The 14,136-nt window shown below is 45.2% G+C and overlaps 1 protein-coding gene across 2 annotated transcripts in view; it reads right to left on the reverse strand.

Annotated features, from left to right (window-relative positions):
• Positions 1-1,149, reverse strand: part of RREB1 (ras responsive element binding protein 1) — an 81,738-nt gene extending 80,589 nt beyond the window's left edge. Inside the window, exon 1 of one of the 2 annotated variants that reach the window (XM_035319416.1) lies at positions 1,083-1,149. In XM_035319416.1, the coding sequence (XP_035175307.1) occupies positions 1,083-1,122 (40 nt within the window). In that variant the 5' untranslated portion in view covers positions 1,123-1,149. The remainder of the gene's footprint in view (positions 1-1,082) is intronic. The other variant, XM_035319417.1, reaches the window with a different exon arrangement.
• Between the last annotated feature and the right edge of the window lie 12,987 nt (positions 1,150-14,136).

The following is a 14,136-nucleotide window of genomic DNA, read 5'->3' on the forward strand; positions in this document are numbered from 1 at the left end:
CCTGTTCTTTTCTGTCCTTTTATCTTTTCTTAACAGTTTGCAATCCAGTGATAGGAGGGAACCCCAGCTGCATAGCCTGAGCTTTTATCTTCTGCTGACCATGCAACAACACAAAGCTCAGTGCTGGATTTCCTGCTGCTTGCCTAAAGGGGCTGTTCAGCTTGTTTAAATATTACTTGCCTTGGGAGCCTTGGAGTTGTGCCCAAGCACTGTACTGTATCTTCCCAGCATCCATTTCAGCATGTACTTTAAAGGTCTTTAGGTTCGATGTACTATGCTCTCCCTCGCTACAGGAGGAGCCTGATGCCTCCAGAAAAAAAGAAAACCCACACAACTCCTCCCCCTCTCCCTGTCCCCCCCCATTAATGCCCGCGCCTCATACTATTACACAGCTAACAGAAGTCCCTCTTCATCCCAAAAGCATGCAAACATATTTAGTTCAGTAAACTGAACCAATTACAAACAAGGCAAAGACATTCTGGTATGAAAGGCCACAACTAGGAAGAAATCAGGTGCCATGTATCAAAATACAGCAAGCTATCAATGCCCCGTCAGCAAACAACCAGAAAGTACAGTACCAAAAGCAGGCTTTTAGGCTGAGCTGTGGTAAAGCAGCCTCTTGTAATGCTAAATTTAAGAAGTCTCCACAGTGGATTTTAGAAGTAAGAATCTTCAAACAGGACCTTCTCGAAATTTGTGAATTTAACACGAAGTCGCTTTCTTTCCTAGTTCAGCGTGGTGATGAAAATAAACTGTGGCTTTTACAAAAGCAAGTAAGGACAATCAGCCTTTGCAGATTCTTTCAAAACCCCTCATTTTCACAATTACTGTGCCTCTGAGAGGCTGAGTTCTGGCTACAAGGTCAGCTGCAAGATAACCTTGGCCAACTGAGAAGATCTGCATCAGCTCAAGCAGGGCGTGAGGCGGCCACCCATGCAGCCACCCCGCAGGCCTCACTGCTAACCCGCCGATATGGATGGAGGAGGAGATGCAAATCCAGTTCAAAATCTATTTGTGGAAGTCATGGACACAGACGTGCCAATAAGAAAAAACTGTAGCCAATACCGACTGCATGAACTGACCTGTAAGAAGACGTCTCTCTGCTGAGATGCAGGAATACATGTCCCTCACACAAGCTGATTTAGAACTACAGCTGCAAGGAAACTCAAGGTTAGAAGTGGAAAACCGTTTTTAATCCATTCTGCTTTGCCTCAGCCTGCAGAGTACAGGCTGATTTAACCTGATGTAAGCCACGGCTGTCATTCAGAAGGAGAGACAAGCCAGTCCTCACTTCACCCCTCAGCTCCAGCTACACCTTCCCCCCTCCAGCGTTGTGCCAGTCCTGGCATTTGAACAGCCGCACAGTGATCTGGGATCATGGAATTGGTCACACTGTTTTGGGATGTGTGATTTTTTGGGGGTTGTTTTTCTTTATATATGCACAGACATACAGTTTCATCAACAGCCTTCAAACAGGGTAGCTGAAGCATCGTCAAATTACACCCTCTATTTGAGTGCGGGATGAGAGACCTGAGCAAGAATGTTGTCTGTAACTCTATTCCTGCGGTGCAGCAGTACCAGGGAAAGATGAAAAGATGTCGTGGAACGAACTCACTGCCAGCTCCATCTGCAGTCCCTCCTCCTGCTCCTCCTCTCTCCCTTTGCTCCAGCTCAGAATTCGTTTGCAGTCCTTCTGCCACTGAAGAAAATTCCCTCCACTTAAAAATCTACCTGAGGTTCAGCTTTCCAATTAAACACAGTGAAAAGAATCTCACAATAAAATGAACTATGACAATTAAAATGTCTGCACTGCACCTCTCCATGGCATCCCTGGAAGAGGGGAGCAAGAGAGCAGGAGCAATCCCAGGCAGTCAGTCAGTCATTTTCTACTTGCCTGTCCAATCTCTCCCAGATCAAGGACTGGGTGTACCTCTTGCGCAGTGCTAAGCACAAAACAAACAGAAGTCTACAATATCTCCCTCTGGCCTCCCTCAATTTTTTCAGGGCTGAATAAAACGGCATTTTCAAACTTTTTTTGCTTGTAAACCTCTGTAAATGATCCCTTCCTCATGCACAAAGATGAAGTTATCCCCCTCCAAAAAAAAGTACAACTCATGCTTTGTTAAGCCACATCAGTAACAAAGCTGAAACAGTCTGCCACCACGTGCCACCACATGTCTCAACCAGAGCTACAGAGTACCTGGTAAGTAGGGCAAACTGCTCACCTGGAGTTCTCAGGTACTTTAGAAACAATATTTACAAACCTTGGACCCTTGGACTTAACATGCAGCACGGTGGGAATGGCACACATGCTCCCACACTGGCAGCTGACCACCTCCAGAAAGCGGCATTTATTGTACGGTGCCTCACCTCAAGAGGATGGGGTGGGACAGAAGTGGAGAAAAGAAACCAAAGCTGCACAGAGAAAGGACGTGTTGCCTGGCTGCATGTCCTCAGGCGCTGCTAGCTCACATTGCTTGCACCATCTGATCGCTCAAAGCTAAACATGGAATGTAGGTAGCAAGTCATAACGCCGTGCAGGGCTGGAGACGTGACCCATCAGCTGTTTCTGCATTTTAATTATTGCACTGGGGTACAGCAGGACCAAAAGTTTGCCTGCGCAAATTTCTGTCATGTTTTAATTTGTTAAAAATAACAATAGAAGCTGCATACCACTTACAGATTTGAGATTACACTTGCTTTTCTGCAGGCCCAGCACACCCTGTTTAAGTCCTCAATCCTCCAGACAAGTGGAGGGACCAGAATTATTTTGCTTTAATCAAAACAGCATTAAGAAATCAGATTTCACAGGTCTGTGATCTCTCCTAACCAAGACAAAAAGGAGTTTCAAAGAAAGAAAGCAATACTCCTGAACCATCACGCTCTGCATTTCTGAACGGGACTTGGTCATTTCCCCTTCAAGCCACTTCTGCTCCCATGCTTTCTCTTGCTCTCATCTTATTTTTAAAGTTTCTGCTAGTAATAAATATTAAAAAAAAAAAAAAAAAAAAAAAACATTGCAATACCATTGTTTCCTTGTATTATCATATTTTCTAGTGAACTGATTAATTTGCAGAGTGATCCTGACCCTCAGCTCCCACGGGCCTCAAGTGATGCAAAAGGTTTCTTTCAGCTCTTCCTCCATTTTATTTTTGTCCTAACATGCACTAACTACAAGCACAGGGCTAGGTTTTGCAACCCTGGACTGAAAATGCAAATATCTTCACTGGTACAGCTGGAAAGGAACACTTAATTTTTAAGCAATTGGATTGTTACTCTTACATGTTCAGAATTAAGCAAAGCCCAACTGTACAAGTGATTTAAACCAATACATATTCAACATGACTTACTGTTCAGGCTTTGCCCTATGAGTGAAGCTTCAGTTATTAAGAACACAATTTGTCACACTGTGACATTAATTTTAGTACGACAAGTCAGCAGAGAAACAACAAAAACTGTATTAAAACGGACCAAGAACCTGCAGCAGTATGAGGACAGACATTTTATGTTAAATGAAATGTTACAGGCAATGTAAACCTTGATAGCACAGTCCGTTTCCAAACAATTGCAGGCCAGCGGGATGCTTTCAAGATATTCACAGCTACTTAAAGCTTCCCATTTGAGCGTGGACTCCCCGTGCCCACCCCTTCACCAAAGCAACTGAACAAACACGTTAGCACTTCTAGATAAAGGTGTCTTCAAAGCAAAACGCTTGTGAGGGCTGAATACAAAGGGATACTCCCCAAACTTCAAAGCTGCCATTTTTTGCAAGAGCAGAGATGTACCCAGATGCAAGGTGGCTATCAGGAAGGCAGCAGGAAGGGAAAAGCTACAAACGTACCCTTGCAGGTCAGAAAAGCACACTCGTGGCTAATAGACCAAAACTTCTGTTAGCAGCAGCAAAGCACCCATCTCTAAGAAACCACTTCCTATCCGATTCTCCCCATCCCCTCCCAGACAGCCTGCTCCCTACTGCAATTCAGAACAACCAGGCAACTGATCTCTAACCATCCATCAGAAGAATTGGCTAATACAATGTCACCCGGCCTACCACATGAACAAAAACCACCAACGATTCAAGCCGGTGGTTAACTGCACGTTTTTGCTTTACTGATGGTATTGCACCGACGAGGGAGGGTTCCCTCGCCTTTCCACGTACACTGCTCTCTCAGAAATCCGCCCTGCACAACCTCAGATTTACAAATACGTATACAAATACTCTACACATTTGCTTCCACCTGGTGGATTACCAGAGACGGAGACGACAGCGTTTTTTAGAACAAACGCATAAACCCACCTCTAAAATTAGATGCATGGTAATTCTGTGGGCAACGGCGGAGGGGAAGAGTGGTTGGGTTTTTTTGGGGGGAGGGAGGAGGTTGCAGGAAAAGGAATACAGATGGCTATTTAACCCCTTTTCAAACTCATTTTTTTTCTCTCTTGGAAAGCAAACAAAAAAAGTGATTTTTCTTTCCTTTTGATGAGTTTCTCAAAACAGAGACGGATACAGCTATTCAATGCTGCTCCTGGGTGCTTAACGTGAATAAATATCTTCAGTCATGTGTTTTGTCAAAGAATGTACAAAATACTCTTTCCGTTGTGTCTACTTCCATAATCAAGCAATAAAGGAGTTACTTTTAAAGTGTATACTAAAACACACATTATACACATATACTGTATATAATCAAAACAAAAACATAAAATAAAATCCTGAACTGATTTATTAACTGCTAGCCTTAGCAATGGAAACCAGCGGTCCTTCTAACACTTCAGCAAAGCAAATGAAACAGATCAGGGAGTGTCCTGAAATACTCTCTGCTGCTAAACCTTTCGGACCTAGTTTCTAAAAACTATGATACCTGCAAATGCAGCTTTGCAGTCACTTCCAGTTCCGTTTTCATATGCATATTTTTAAAGACAGCGGCCGCCTTCACCCTGTGCATGCAGTACCAGTGGTATCTCATCCTCTGCCCTCTCAGCTCCTTTCTGCTCCTGACTGGAAGTGAAGGTGATGAACACTTCTGCAGCCTTCCTCTGTTTCTCTCTCGCACCCACAGCAGCTCGGGAAGATGCAGGCAGGCCATTGCAAATCACACTGCAGGGTTCATCACAAATAAAGGCCTCGCTCGGCCTTGCAAATGAATTCATACCAACAGGCTCCTTCCATGGGTGAGACCCATTAACGTCAACAGGAGCTACTAATCGGCATGGCTAAGAGGTCCCTGGGCAAGCTGTGGTCTGCAAGGAAGGGCTACAGGGCCTGTGCATCATCAGGCTTATTTACGTCACGTGCCCAGGTATTTATGAACTCCTGGGCCTCTGTTTTAATTTAAGAAACCAGCTGTGTTTGGCAAGGTGTGCAAATCTCGCCAGACAACTTTCAAGGTACCCTTACTCCATATAGAACAGAAGTGCCTATAAAGCTCAACACATCCACAAGAAGCACATTTTCATCTTACACCAGCAAACCCCTCAAACAGAAATTCTATACCCCTATGTCACAGCGCAAGAGAAATATTTGGGCATTCACATTTTTTGCTAGTGAAAGAGCACACAAATACACAGGTACTCAAGACTGCTAACTTGGTAAGGGGCTAGGTTGCCAACTTGAGTATTCACATAGCTGAACCAACATAACCCAGTCTGGGGTCAGAGGGTCTAGAGGATGCTTGGCTTTCATCAGCCCTTTTTCCCCACACATATTACGACAGATGTTAGGAACAGAACACACCAGACTAAGCGTCACTGCTGACACCTCTGCTAGCTTATTCAACCATTAGCTGTAACTGCAACCTCCCACCCCCTTCCCAAATCTCAGTGCTCCCACAGTAGTGCTTTAAGGACTAGAAAAAAGGTCAGACTTTCTCCCCACTTTTAGGTATTCTTGTTTTGTTTTGTCTTCTTTCTAATAAGAAAATAGGGGTCACAAAAGAGAATTCAAAACCTGAAGTTATTTTTCCCTTAGTTGCATTCTTAGAAATGACTGAAGGATTTTTTATTTTTTTTTACTTTTTTTTTTCTTTCAAACAAAACAAATGTGGCCTGAAGCTGAACACCTGAAATGTGGTGTTTCAGTGCAAATGGTTAAAGCTTGGTAGAATTGTATGCAAGTGAAAACAGGGCTCGTAATAAAGCTGCCTGGTGATGTCCAGTTGAAAATACTCCTGGCAGCCCAGCTTCTTTCATGCAGAGGAACTTACCACCATTCTCCACTCCTGTTCCTCATGGCTCTCCCAGCATACCTGGAAATCAGGAAGCTAACTAAGCTCCCTAAAAACTGGTTAGGTCAGTCCCAGTCAAGCCCATTCCAAACCAGCATAAGTTCAACATCATCTCAGAAGATGAAATGGTGTCTTGGACTCCACTGGTGGAATTGCCATCAAACATCAAAAATACCTTTTTTCCTCATGTCCAGTCGCTGTCATAGCCCCTCAGCTCAAGGGAGATTTTCAATGCATTTTTGGCACTTGCTGACTTTAAGCCCATCAGATAAACTCCACTCATGGTTGTTCATGAGTCAGAAAACGTTTGCTTGGAAAAACAAAGCAGAGAAAAGCTGCACTTCTCCCACAATCACTCGATTCCAAGAGCCATAGGCTTTAGCACTGCCAGTTTCCCATCTCATTAAGTGTCTTGCAATACTTGTTTTTGTAATCGTTTTCCATGCTGTCTACACAAAAAGCTATCTCGGAAGCCAGAAGAACTACATTCCTTACACGTGGACCCTTTCCAGATTCACCCCAATACTATCTGTGCTTAAGGTTCTATATATTCATAGATCATTCCAGGCCCAGCAGTTAATTCGTTTTCAAGTTGCCTTAATTTTGAGGTTAAACACTTCTTAAACTTTTCCATCCCTGATGTTCCCTTAACTCTTTCAGGGAAGTCAGGCTGCCTCCTGAATTCTCTCCATTCACTGTTGCAGTGATGCCACTACCACATCCCGACTTGCCCTCTGATGAACCAGAGCCAGTTTGCATTTCCATGCACGCGGAGTGCCATTTGCATTAAGTACTACATACGCAGCACTTTTCTTTCCAAGAACTTTTGAGTGAGAAGTCACTCATTTTCCAGTTTTCCCTTTTCATCTCCTTCAGGACATGGACACTTCTTCCCCCTCTCTCCTCAGCACCTCCATTCAGAACGACCACAGCTCGTGGCCCCCTTGGGAGATGGCAAGGCCTTCAGAGTGCTACTCAGTGGCTGTTAGCTACCAGCCTCACCAAGGTCTGGACAAGACACAAAGCACACACACTCTTTCAAAAACTCTGAAACCCAAATGCAAATTCTCTGCCCATCATCTTGAAGGCCAGGCCAACAGCAATGCTAGTAAAGGATGTTCCAGTAAGAGAAGTCCTCAGCTAGCTGTCTGGGGGCTCAAGACTAGTCCTTGGGAGGAGAGGACAGAGCTGCTGCCACCACTGGTGGGACACATGGGGCTTATGAACACCTGTCCCCCTTAGCTTCTCCACAAGATCTTGTCCTGCTGGCTGGGCCCCACGTCCAGATCACCACAGCCCTTAGCTCTCTTTGACCTAACGAATGAATTATAGCTGAGCACCACTAATGGTGGCTTGAATTCACATGGACAGTGTGTGCGCCCTCTCCTCTTCTTCCAGCTATGCCACAGACATTCTGGGGCTCAATAGTACAAACTCAGAGTTACAACAAGAAATAACCGGATGGTCACTTCCTGAGGTCAGAGTGTACCTATAAATGGAGGCACACTATGCAATGCGCAAACATTTATTTTCTCTGCATACTTTAATGTCTTTGGAAAGCTTTTTTAAGAAAAGGAAGAAAAAAAGAACAAAAAAAGCCCAGCCCTCCCAATTTCTGTGCAAGGACTAAGTCCTCCAATACTCCCTTTGTGTGCTTAGGGCCCTGTAAGCTGTCAGAAATAGTTGAAGGATGGGGGGAGAAGAAAGATTTCTGTGATGAATCCTCCTTTTCAAAAGGTTTTAGAATTAACTGTATGATCAAACAGATGTAATGCATTGCTCAAATCAATATGAAAATTCAAAATGTAAACTCTCTAAAAAATTGGTACGGCTTTAGGTTTTCTCCTTCTACTTGTTTACAGTTTTGACAGGAAAAGATGAATCGTTTCCCATAAAGGGAGTTTTCAACTTCAAGATACAATTTCCTACAGGATCTTTGCATCTTTCCAGTGCATTCATATCACAGACTCAAGGGTACAAACACGAGGATGCATATCTGCAAGGTTCAAAATCATACCTTTGCATCAAAAAGGTTACTGACCAATCTAACTGAAGGTTGTTTTCTTTTAATACATACAATTTTGTATCACTCAACCCATTTGCATTCTGCAGTAGTGATATAATTTTACACAGGAGACAAGAGGAGCCACTTTTCTGCCTCAACTAGAAGCAGCAGATGCAGGGAAGTCAACACAAAACCAGTCAGAGATGCCATCAGAGAGAAGGCCATCAGAGAAGGCCATCTGGCCTTCAGGATGGTGCGCTACTGTCTCCTGCATGGTTAATTTTGATGAGCTTGTTGAAGCACAGCCTTTAGCCAAGTGCTTTTTCTTACTAACTCATCCATAGAACAGAGACGATTAATCATCATTTATTACTCACCTTCTGGCAACACCCACGTTAAGCTAGGCACCGTCCAGACTCATCAGGAAGATGGTCCCACTCTGACGGCTCTGCGATAAAAGGGAGCCATAAAAACGAGACCCGATCCCCATGGGCAGAGCACTGCAGACACCAGCAGTACACTGCACGGCTACCAGGATCTGCCAGAATAAAGCTGCTCACAGGATACCTTAAGCACACATGCAATTCTTTCAAAAAGTGAGAAGGTATGTAGTAAATACACCAGCTGTACCTACTTTCACTGCCTGCCAACTCCTACCGGTGTTACGGTACAAATAATTCTTACGAAAGGATTTTGCTGAAGAGAGATGGTGAATCTTCACAGACTTATCACAGCAGTTAAATGATCAGAGCACCTCACTTGGTTACAGTACATAGGAAAGTAGTTATTCTCTTCTTCTGGAGCATTAGTAACTTCTCAAACAAAGAAGCCTGATTGAGGCAGACAGTGAGGGGCTTATCAGCTTAGGAAATGGGAAGGATGGTCCAATTAACTGCCAAGCAGTCAGACATAATTCACTCTGACGAGGCCAATGAGAGACAAGTCAGAGAAATGCATGTCCTGTCCATTTATGTAACACCTAAACATTCCCCTGCTGCAAGCTCTCTCCTTCTGGGAGCTTTGCCTAAATGAGGAGCAGGCCACTGGGAGAAAATCTGCCTGTATCGATCTGCACCTATCCAGCACCCTCTCTGATTTAGAAATCATCTCAGTGCTGTAGGAGGCACCGTCACTCACTAAACTGCTGGAACCAGCTGCTAGCAGCCATCACCAAACAGAGAGACGAAAAGCTTTGTGCAAGGCTGTCTTGGGTCCACACCACTGTGCTGTCTTCTCATAGACCAGGGAAAGGAGCAAAAGGCAAACAAAACCTACCCCAGTCTAGGCAGACAGGCTTCATCTCCTTTTCCCAAACCACTCCTGCTAGCACAAAAAGAGTCAGAACATTACTGGAAGTCATTTCACAATGTTAAAAAAAAATAAAAAGAAAAAAGCTGTAGGCTATCCATATGTAACAGCTGATTAAGAAAGCTGTGAATCCACCTTAGTGCTGATTTTCATGTCCTCTGCTGTGCTGAGTACACTGCTTGTGCTGGGTAAACAAAAGGAGGGCATAAAGAGGAAGGGCAGAAATTCTACGAAAGATGCTAGAATGAAAAGAGAAAGTTCTCAATGAATCATAGCTCGAGCTTGGGACCCAACCCACAGGAGGCAACAGATACTTCAAGTGGAGAGAGGAGAAAAAAAGGAAAAAAAAGAGTCGAACGAATGATTCATAAATATGAGCTTCGACTGACATGTATGGCAAGAGCAGCATCTTTGCTCTGCAACCACAGCGCACGCATGGGACCTGGCCCATCCTTCGACAGGCAACTTGTTCTGGGCAATCCTCTTCGTTTTTCAAGGCACCAGACTTAAAACTGTCATGGTCAGCACCACAGGCTTTATGCTCTACGGGCAGGACTATAAAAAAAAACAGTTGTGGGGAATATTTATGTTACATATGGCACCATCCTATTTGTCAGCCGGTTACCAGGAGCTGAGGAATCTGTGCAGTACTGGTGAAGTCGCCTTGCGGCAGGGTGTTATAGCGAGCACGAACCAGACTATATATGGTATGTTTACTGAACTATTAGGCATAAACATGTTACAGGAGAAATGATGTCTCGTATTAGACGCCGGGCTTGCTGCTGCAAGGCGAGCTGTCTCGCTCGGAGAGCAGTTTGTCACATATTCCTCATATGCTCCTGGCTGCGGGTGCCAGTGAAACCTCTAGAAAACAGGAACAGGTTATGCTGCAAGTAATGATTAACTACGGGGAGTATCAGCCCGGCAAGCTCCACCCGCCAGCATTCCCCATCTCCTTGCTTCTCTTCCTCCCCCGCTACTTTTCGGCTCGGCCATCCGCGAGGCAGCCGGGCGGAGGGCATGAAGGCACACGGGCGCATGCCACGCGGAGCACTGCCTCTGCTGCGGGATGACGGGCACAGACAAGTGCACCCTCTCTTTCTTAAGAAACAGCTGGCAGCAGGCGAGCAAGCGCTGCAACTCCCTGCCTGCCCCGCATGCGAGCCACGAGTCCGCGCAGGACTATTTCATAACTGGGGGGGGGGGGGATCCTGAAAGGGTAGAGGGAGGAGGGTGTACTAAAGATGCCTTAAAGTACAGGAGAAGGTTCATATCTGGCTGCAGAGTCCTGCCTAACCTGTTCTGTGGTATGTTTCGTTTAACTCTCGTTTTGTTGGTCTGGGTTGCTTTGTTTTTTTTTTGGAAGCCAGAGGCGGGCGACAGCCCCTTCTCTGCTCTGACACCTTTCACACTCCATCGCACTCCAGCAGAAACATCGGCCCACGGAAAAGAGACGCCAGAAAGCAAAACGCTGAGTCTGCCGCAGGCTGAAACTGGACACACAGCTCCTTTATGATAGGGAACTGGATCTTCCTTACCAACTCGTCAGGACCGCCAGCCCTCAAGCGCCAGACTTCCCGCCTTTGTCACTGCTTTTCTACGTTAGCAACTTCTGCAGCGCCTCAAAAATAAAAACTATGCAAAGTGGTAAGGGGTGGGGAAACAAACAAAAAAAAACAACCCCAAACCACACACCCAAAGGACTGCATGCCACGAAAATCTAACCAGAGTGCGGTGAGGGGCAGCAGCAGTGATCGCAGCATCAGGACACACTTCCATCACTGCAGCAGATTTATTTCTTCCTTATGAACAGTATGCACAGGGTTAATGGAGAGCCTGAAGATCAGAAATATACCAGCTAAGCAATGCAGGCATCAACTCAAAGCTGTGCGGGGTGGTTTTGACACAGGCTAAGCAGTTTCTTAGTGATGGCAAGAACATGTTTTTGTTTGGTAGCCATTTTAAGCAACAGCTGTAGTAATCATGGGAGCACCGTAACAAAAGAACCAGGGGCAAAAACATGGTAGAGAAACAAGGACCCCTAAAAGCTCAGCAACACATGCACAACTCGACCCCAACAGCACCATGTGTGAACTACACTGAAAGAAACCAACAAAGAAGAAAGATTATTAAATGACCTTCAGAGCACAGCAAATCCCTCAGAGCAATGAGTGCTGGGCATAAGAAATGTCCTGGTTTCCAGTCAGTTGTTTCACATGTTTTCCGGGGAGTTTTCATGCTGTGGGAAAGGTTTCTAAGTACACTGAAAGTAAGCCTGCAACATCCCCTTCCACTCCCACAGCAAGTATGCAACCCATAAAAGATTAAAGTGCTGGAGACATATGCTTGAGCTGAGACTTTTTTTTTTTTTTTTTTTAAATTGTATCAACAGTTTAACACTTGATGCGCTTTATCAAACTATTTTGCCATCCCTTTTTTAAGGCAGGGTGGGGAGAAATGGAGCACAAGCACAGGACTCATGCAGGCTGTAAGTTGAACAGTTTTACAGATGTATTTACGATACTACTTGTCTTTGGGGGCTTTTCAGGCCAGGGCTGCCTTTGTCTCTGCACACTATCTGCTAGCCAGCTCCTAACAAATGAGCCATCACAGAGAAAGCAAATCTGGCTCATTCCCTGGACCTGCTAGGAAGCCGAGACATGAAGATGTGCCTGAAAAATTTTCCTCTGTTTACTAGAAAAGAATCTGATCGATCCCTTTGGTCACGCGAGTGCTTGAAGTCTGCTACAACTATTAACTGTGCTGCAGTCACATGAAAGAGAACAAGCTTCCCCTTCCCGCCCCTCATCCCGTGGGCAACATTATGTGGGCAGTGAATGTCCAGGGGAACATGGTGAGAGGGGGGCAGTGGAAACCTCCTCAGAAAGGCTGCAAAGCTGTACTTTTTATTATTTCTCTTCAGTAGAGGGATTATTACATTTCATGCAAGCCTGCCCCATGCTCAGAGTTGTTTGGGTACCCAAAGGAAGGTGAGGTGGGGAATCCCCATTTCTGCACCACTGCCTTCTTACAAGCAGGAATATTAGGGGTGCTTGTAGTTTTCCCCATTTCTTAAATGCCATGAAGATGGAGCAGGGAAAGCATTTTTACCAATGTAAAAGTGGGTGATCTTTGAGGTAGTGGGGTTGCGTTGGAGGTGTTCTTATGCGCTTGGGGCACTCAGCAGGTACATAAGTGGAGAGATGGAGGAAACAATGCCTTATGCTTCTGAGGAGAAACTCCTAGCATTGAGACAAATGAGGCAGGCAGCGTGGACTAAGCCATGACTTAGTCGCTGGGGCCAGGGCCTCACACAACCTCCCTGCTTTGCAGCCTGTGCTCGCAGCACTGCACACGTGGGCTGCGCTTTCCAGAAACTGCATTTAAGGGGAGAAGGGGAAGGGTGGTGAGAAGGCAAACAAACAGCACGGTACCCACTCACCCATGGCCGACTCTGCCCCCACCGCAGCACCTTCACTTTTGCCAGGAGGCTGCAGCTGCCGCATTATACATGTGAAACGCTGGCCGCAGACATGCAGCTGGTGCGGAGCAGTGCCTGTGCAGCCCCTCTGGCCGCCCTGTGCACGTTGTTGGCTGAAACCTTGGAAAGGGGGTAACTGGGGGAGGCAGTGAGGAAGAGCACTGGGTTTCACATCACATGACACTTCCTAGACATCGTTGGAATATGTAAAGCACAAAGCATCTTTAATTTGGTACATCTATACGGTCGCCGACCCTACAGCACTCAAAAAAAATAAGAGAAGGAGGGGGAATACTGTGGGTTGATGACAGAGAATAAAACATAACTGAGCACATACGCTTTCAACGTGCTAAATGCATTTTCACTAAAGTTATAGTTGAGCGTGCCCCCAATAACACTACATTGGTAATGTTACACCCTGCATCCATTTTATAAAATATTTAAAAACTTGTTTTTGCCTTGGCCTGCCTACACAAAATAACGAAGAAGTATCACTCATCAGGAACTCCCTAGGAAAATAAACCATAACATGGAAATGTATGCTCACTGAGAAACACATACTTCTGCAAAACTGCTGCTCTTTATATATTTTGCATCTGAAAGCTGCAAGTCTCACACGCGCACACACAAAAGACAGACAGACTGCTGCTGTGGACAAAATGGTGCCATTTAATACAAAAATCTGGTTTATGCACAGACTGGCTGTAGTGCATGCTGGTCCCAAGCAGAGTGGGATGCAGCCAGTTATATCGAACAGTTGTGCCCTCAGCAACAAATGGTGCATTCATAAAACTGGAAAAGCCTCTGTCTAGGGGCTCTAAGCTCTGCAAAGGAAACAATCAGTTGCTGACATTTTCTGAGGGAGGGTATGGCGAAAAGAGGTTGAGGGGGAGAAGTATGATCTACAGGAAAGTTTTGTACCGAAATACAGGGAAAAAAAACAAACTGCCATTGAGCTACCTTTGCACTCTTCCTGCATTAGCTAGACTCTAATAAAAGAGCGACGCCACCTGAAAAGGACAAGCACTTGGAAAACACTTGGTCAGTCAAGAGTATAGAAGAAAAGGAAGAAGAAAAAAAAATGGCTTTCTTCTAGAACACTGGCCCATGAAGACGCGACA

The sequence above is a fragment of the Oxyura jamaicensis genome, chromosome 2, assembly GCF_011077185.1.
Source record: "Oxyura jamaicensis isolate SHBP4307 breed ruddy duck chromosome 2, BPBGC_Ojam_1.0, whole genome shotgun sequence".
Classification (NCBI taxonomy): domain Eukaryota; kingdom Metazoa; phylum Chordata; class Aves; order Anseriformes; family Anatidae; genus Oxyura; species Oxyura jamaicensis.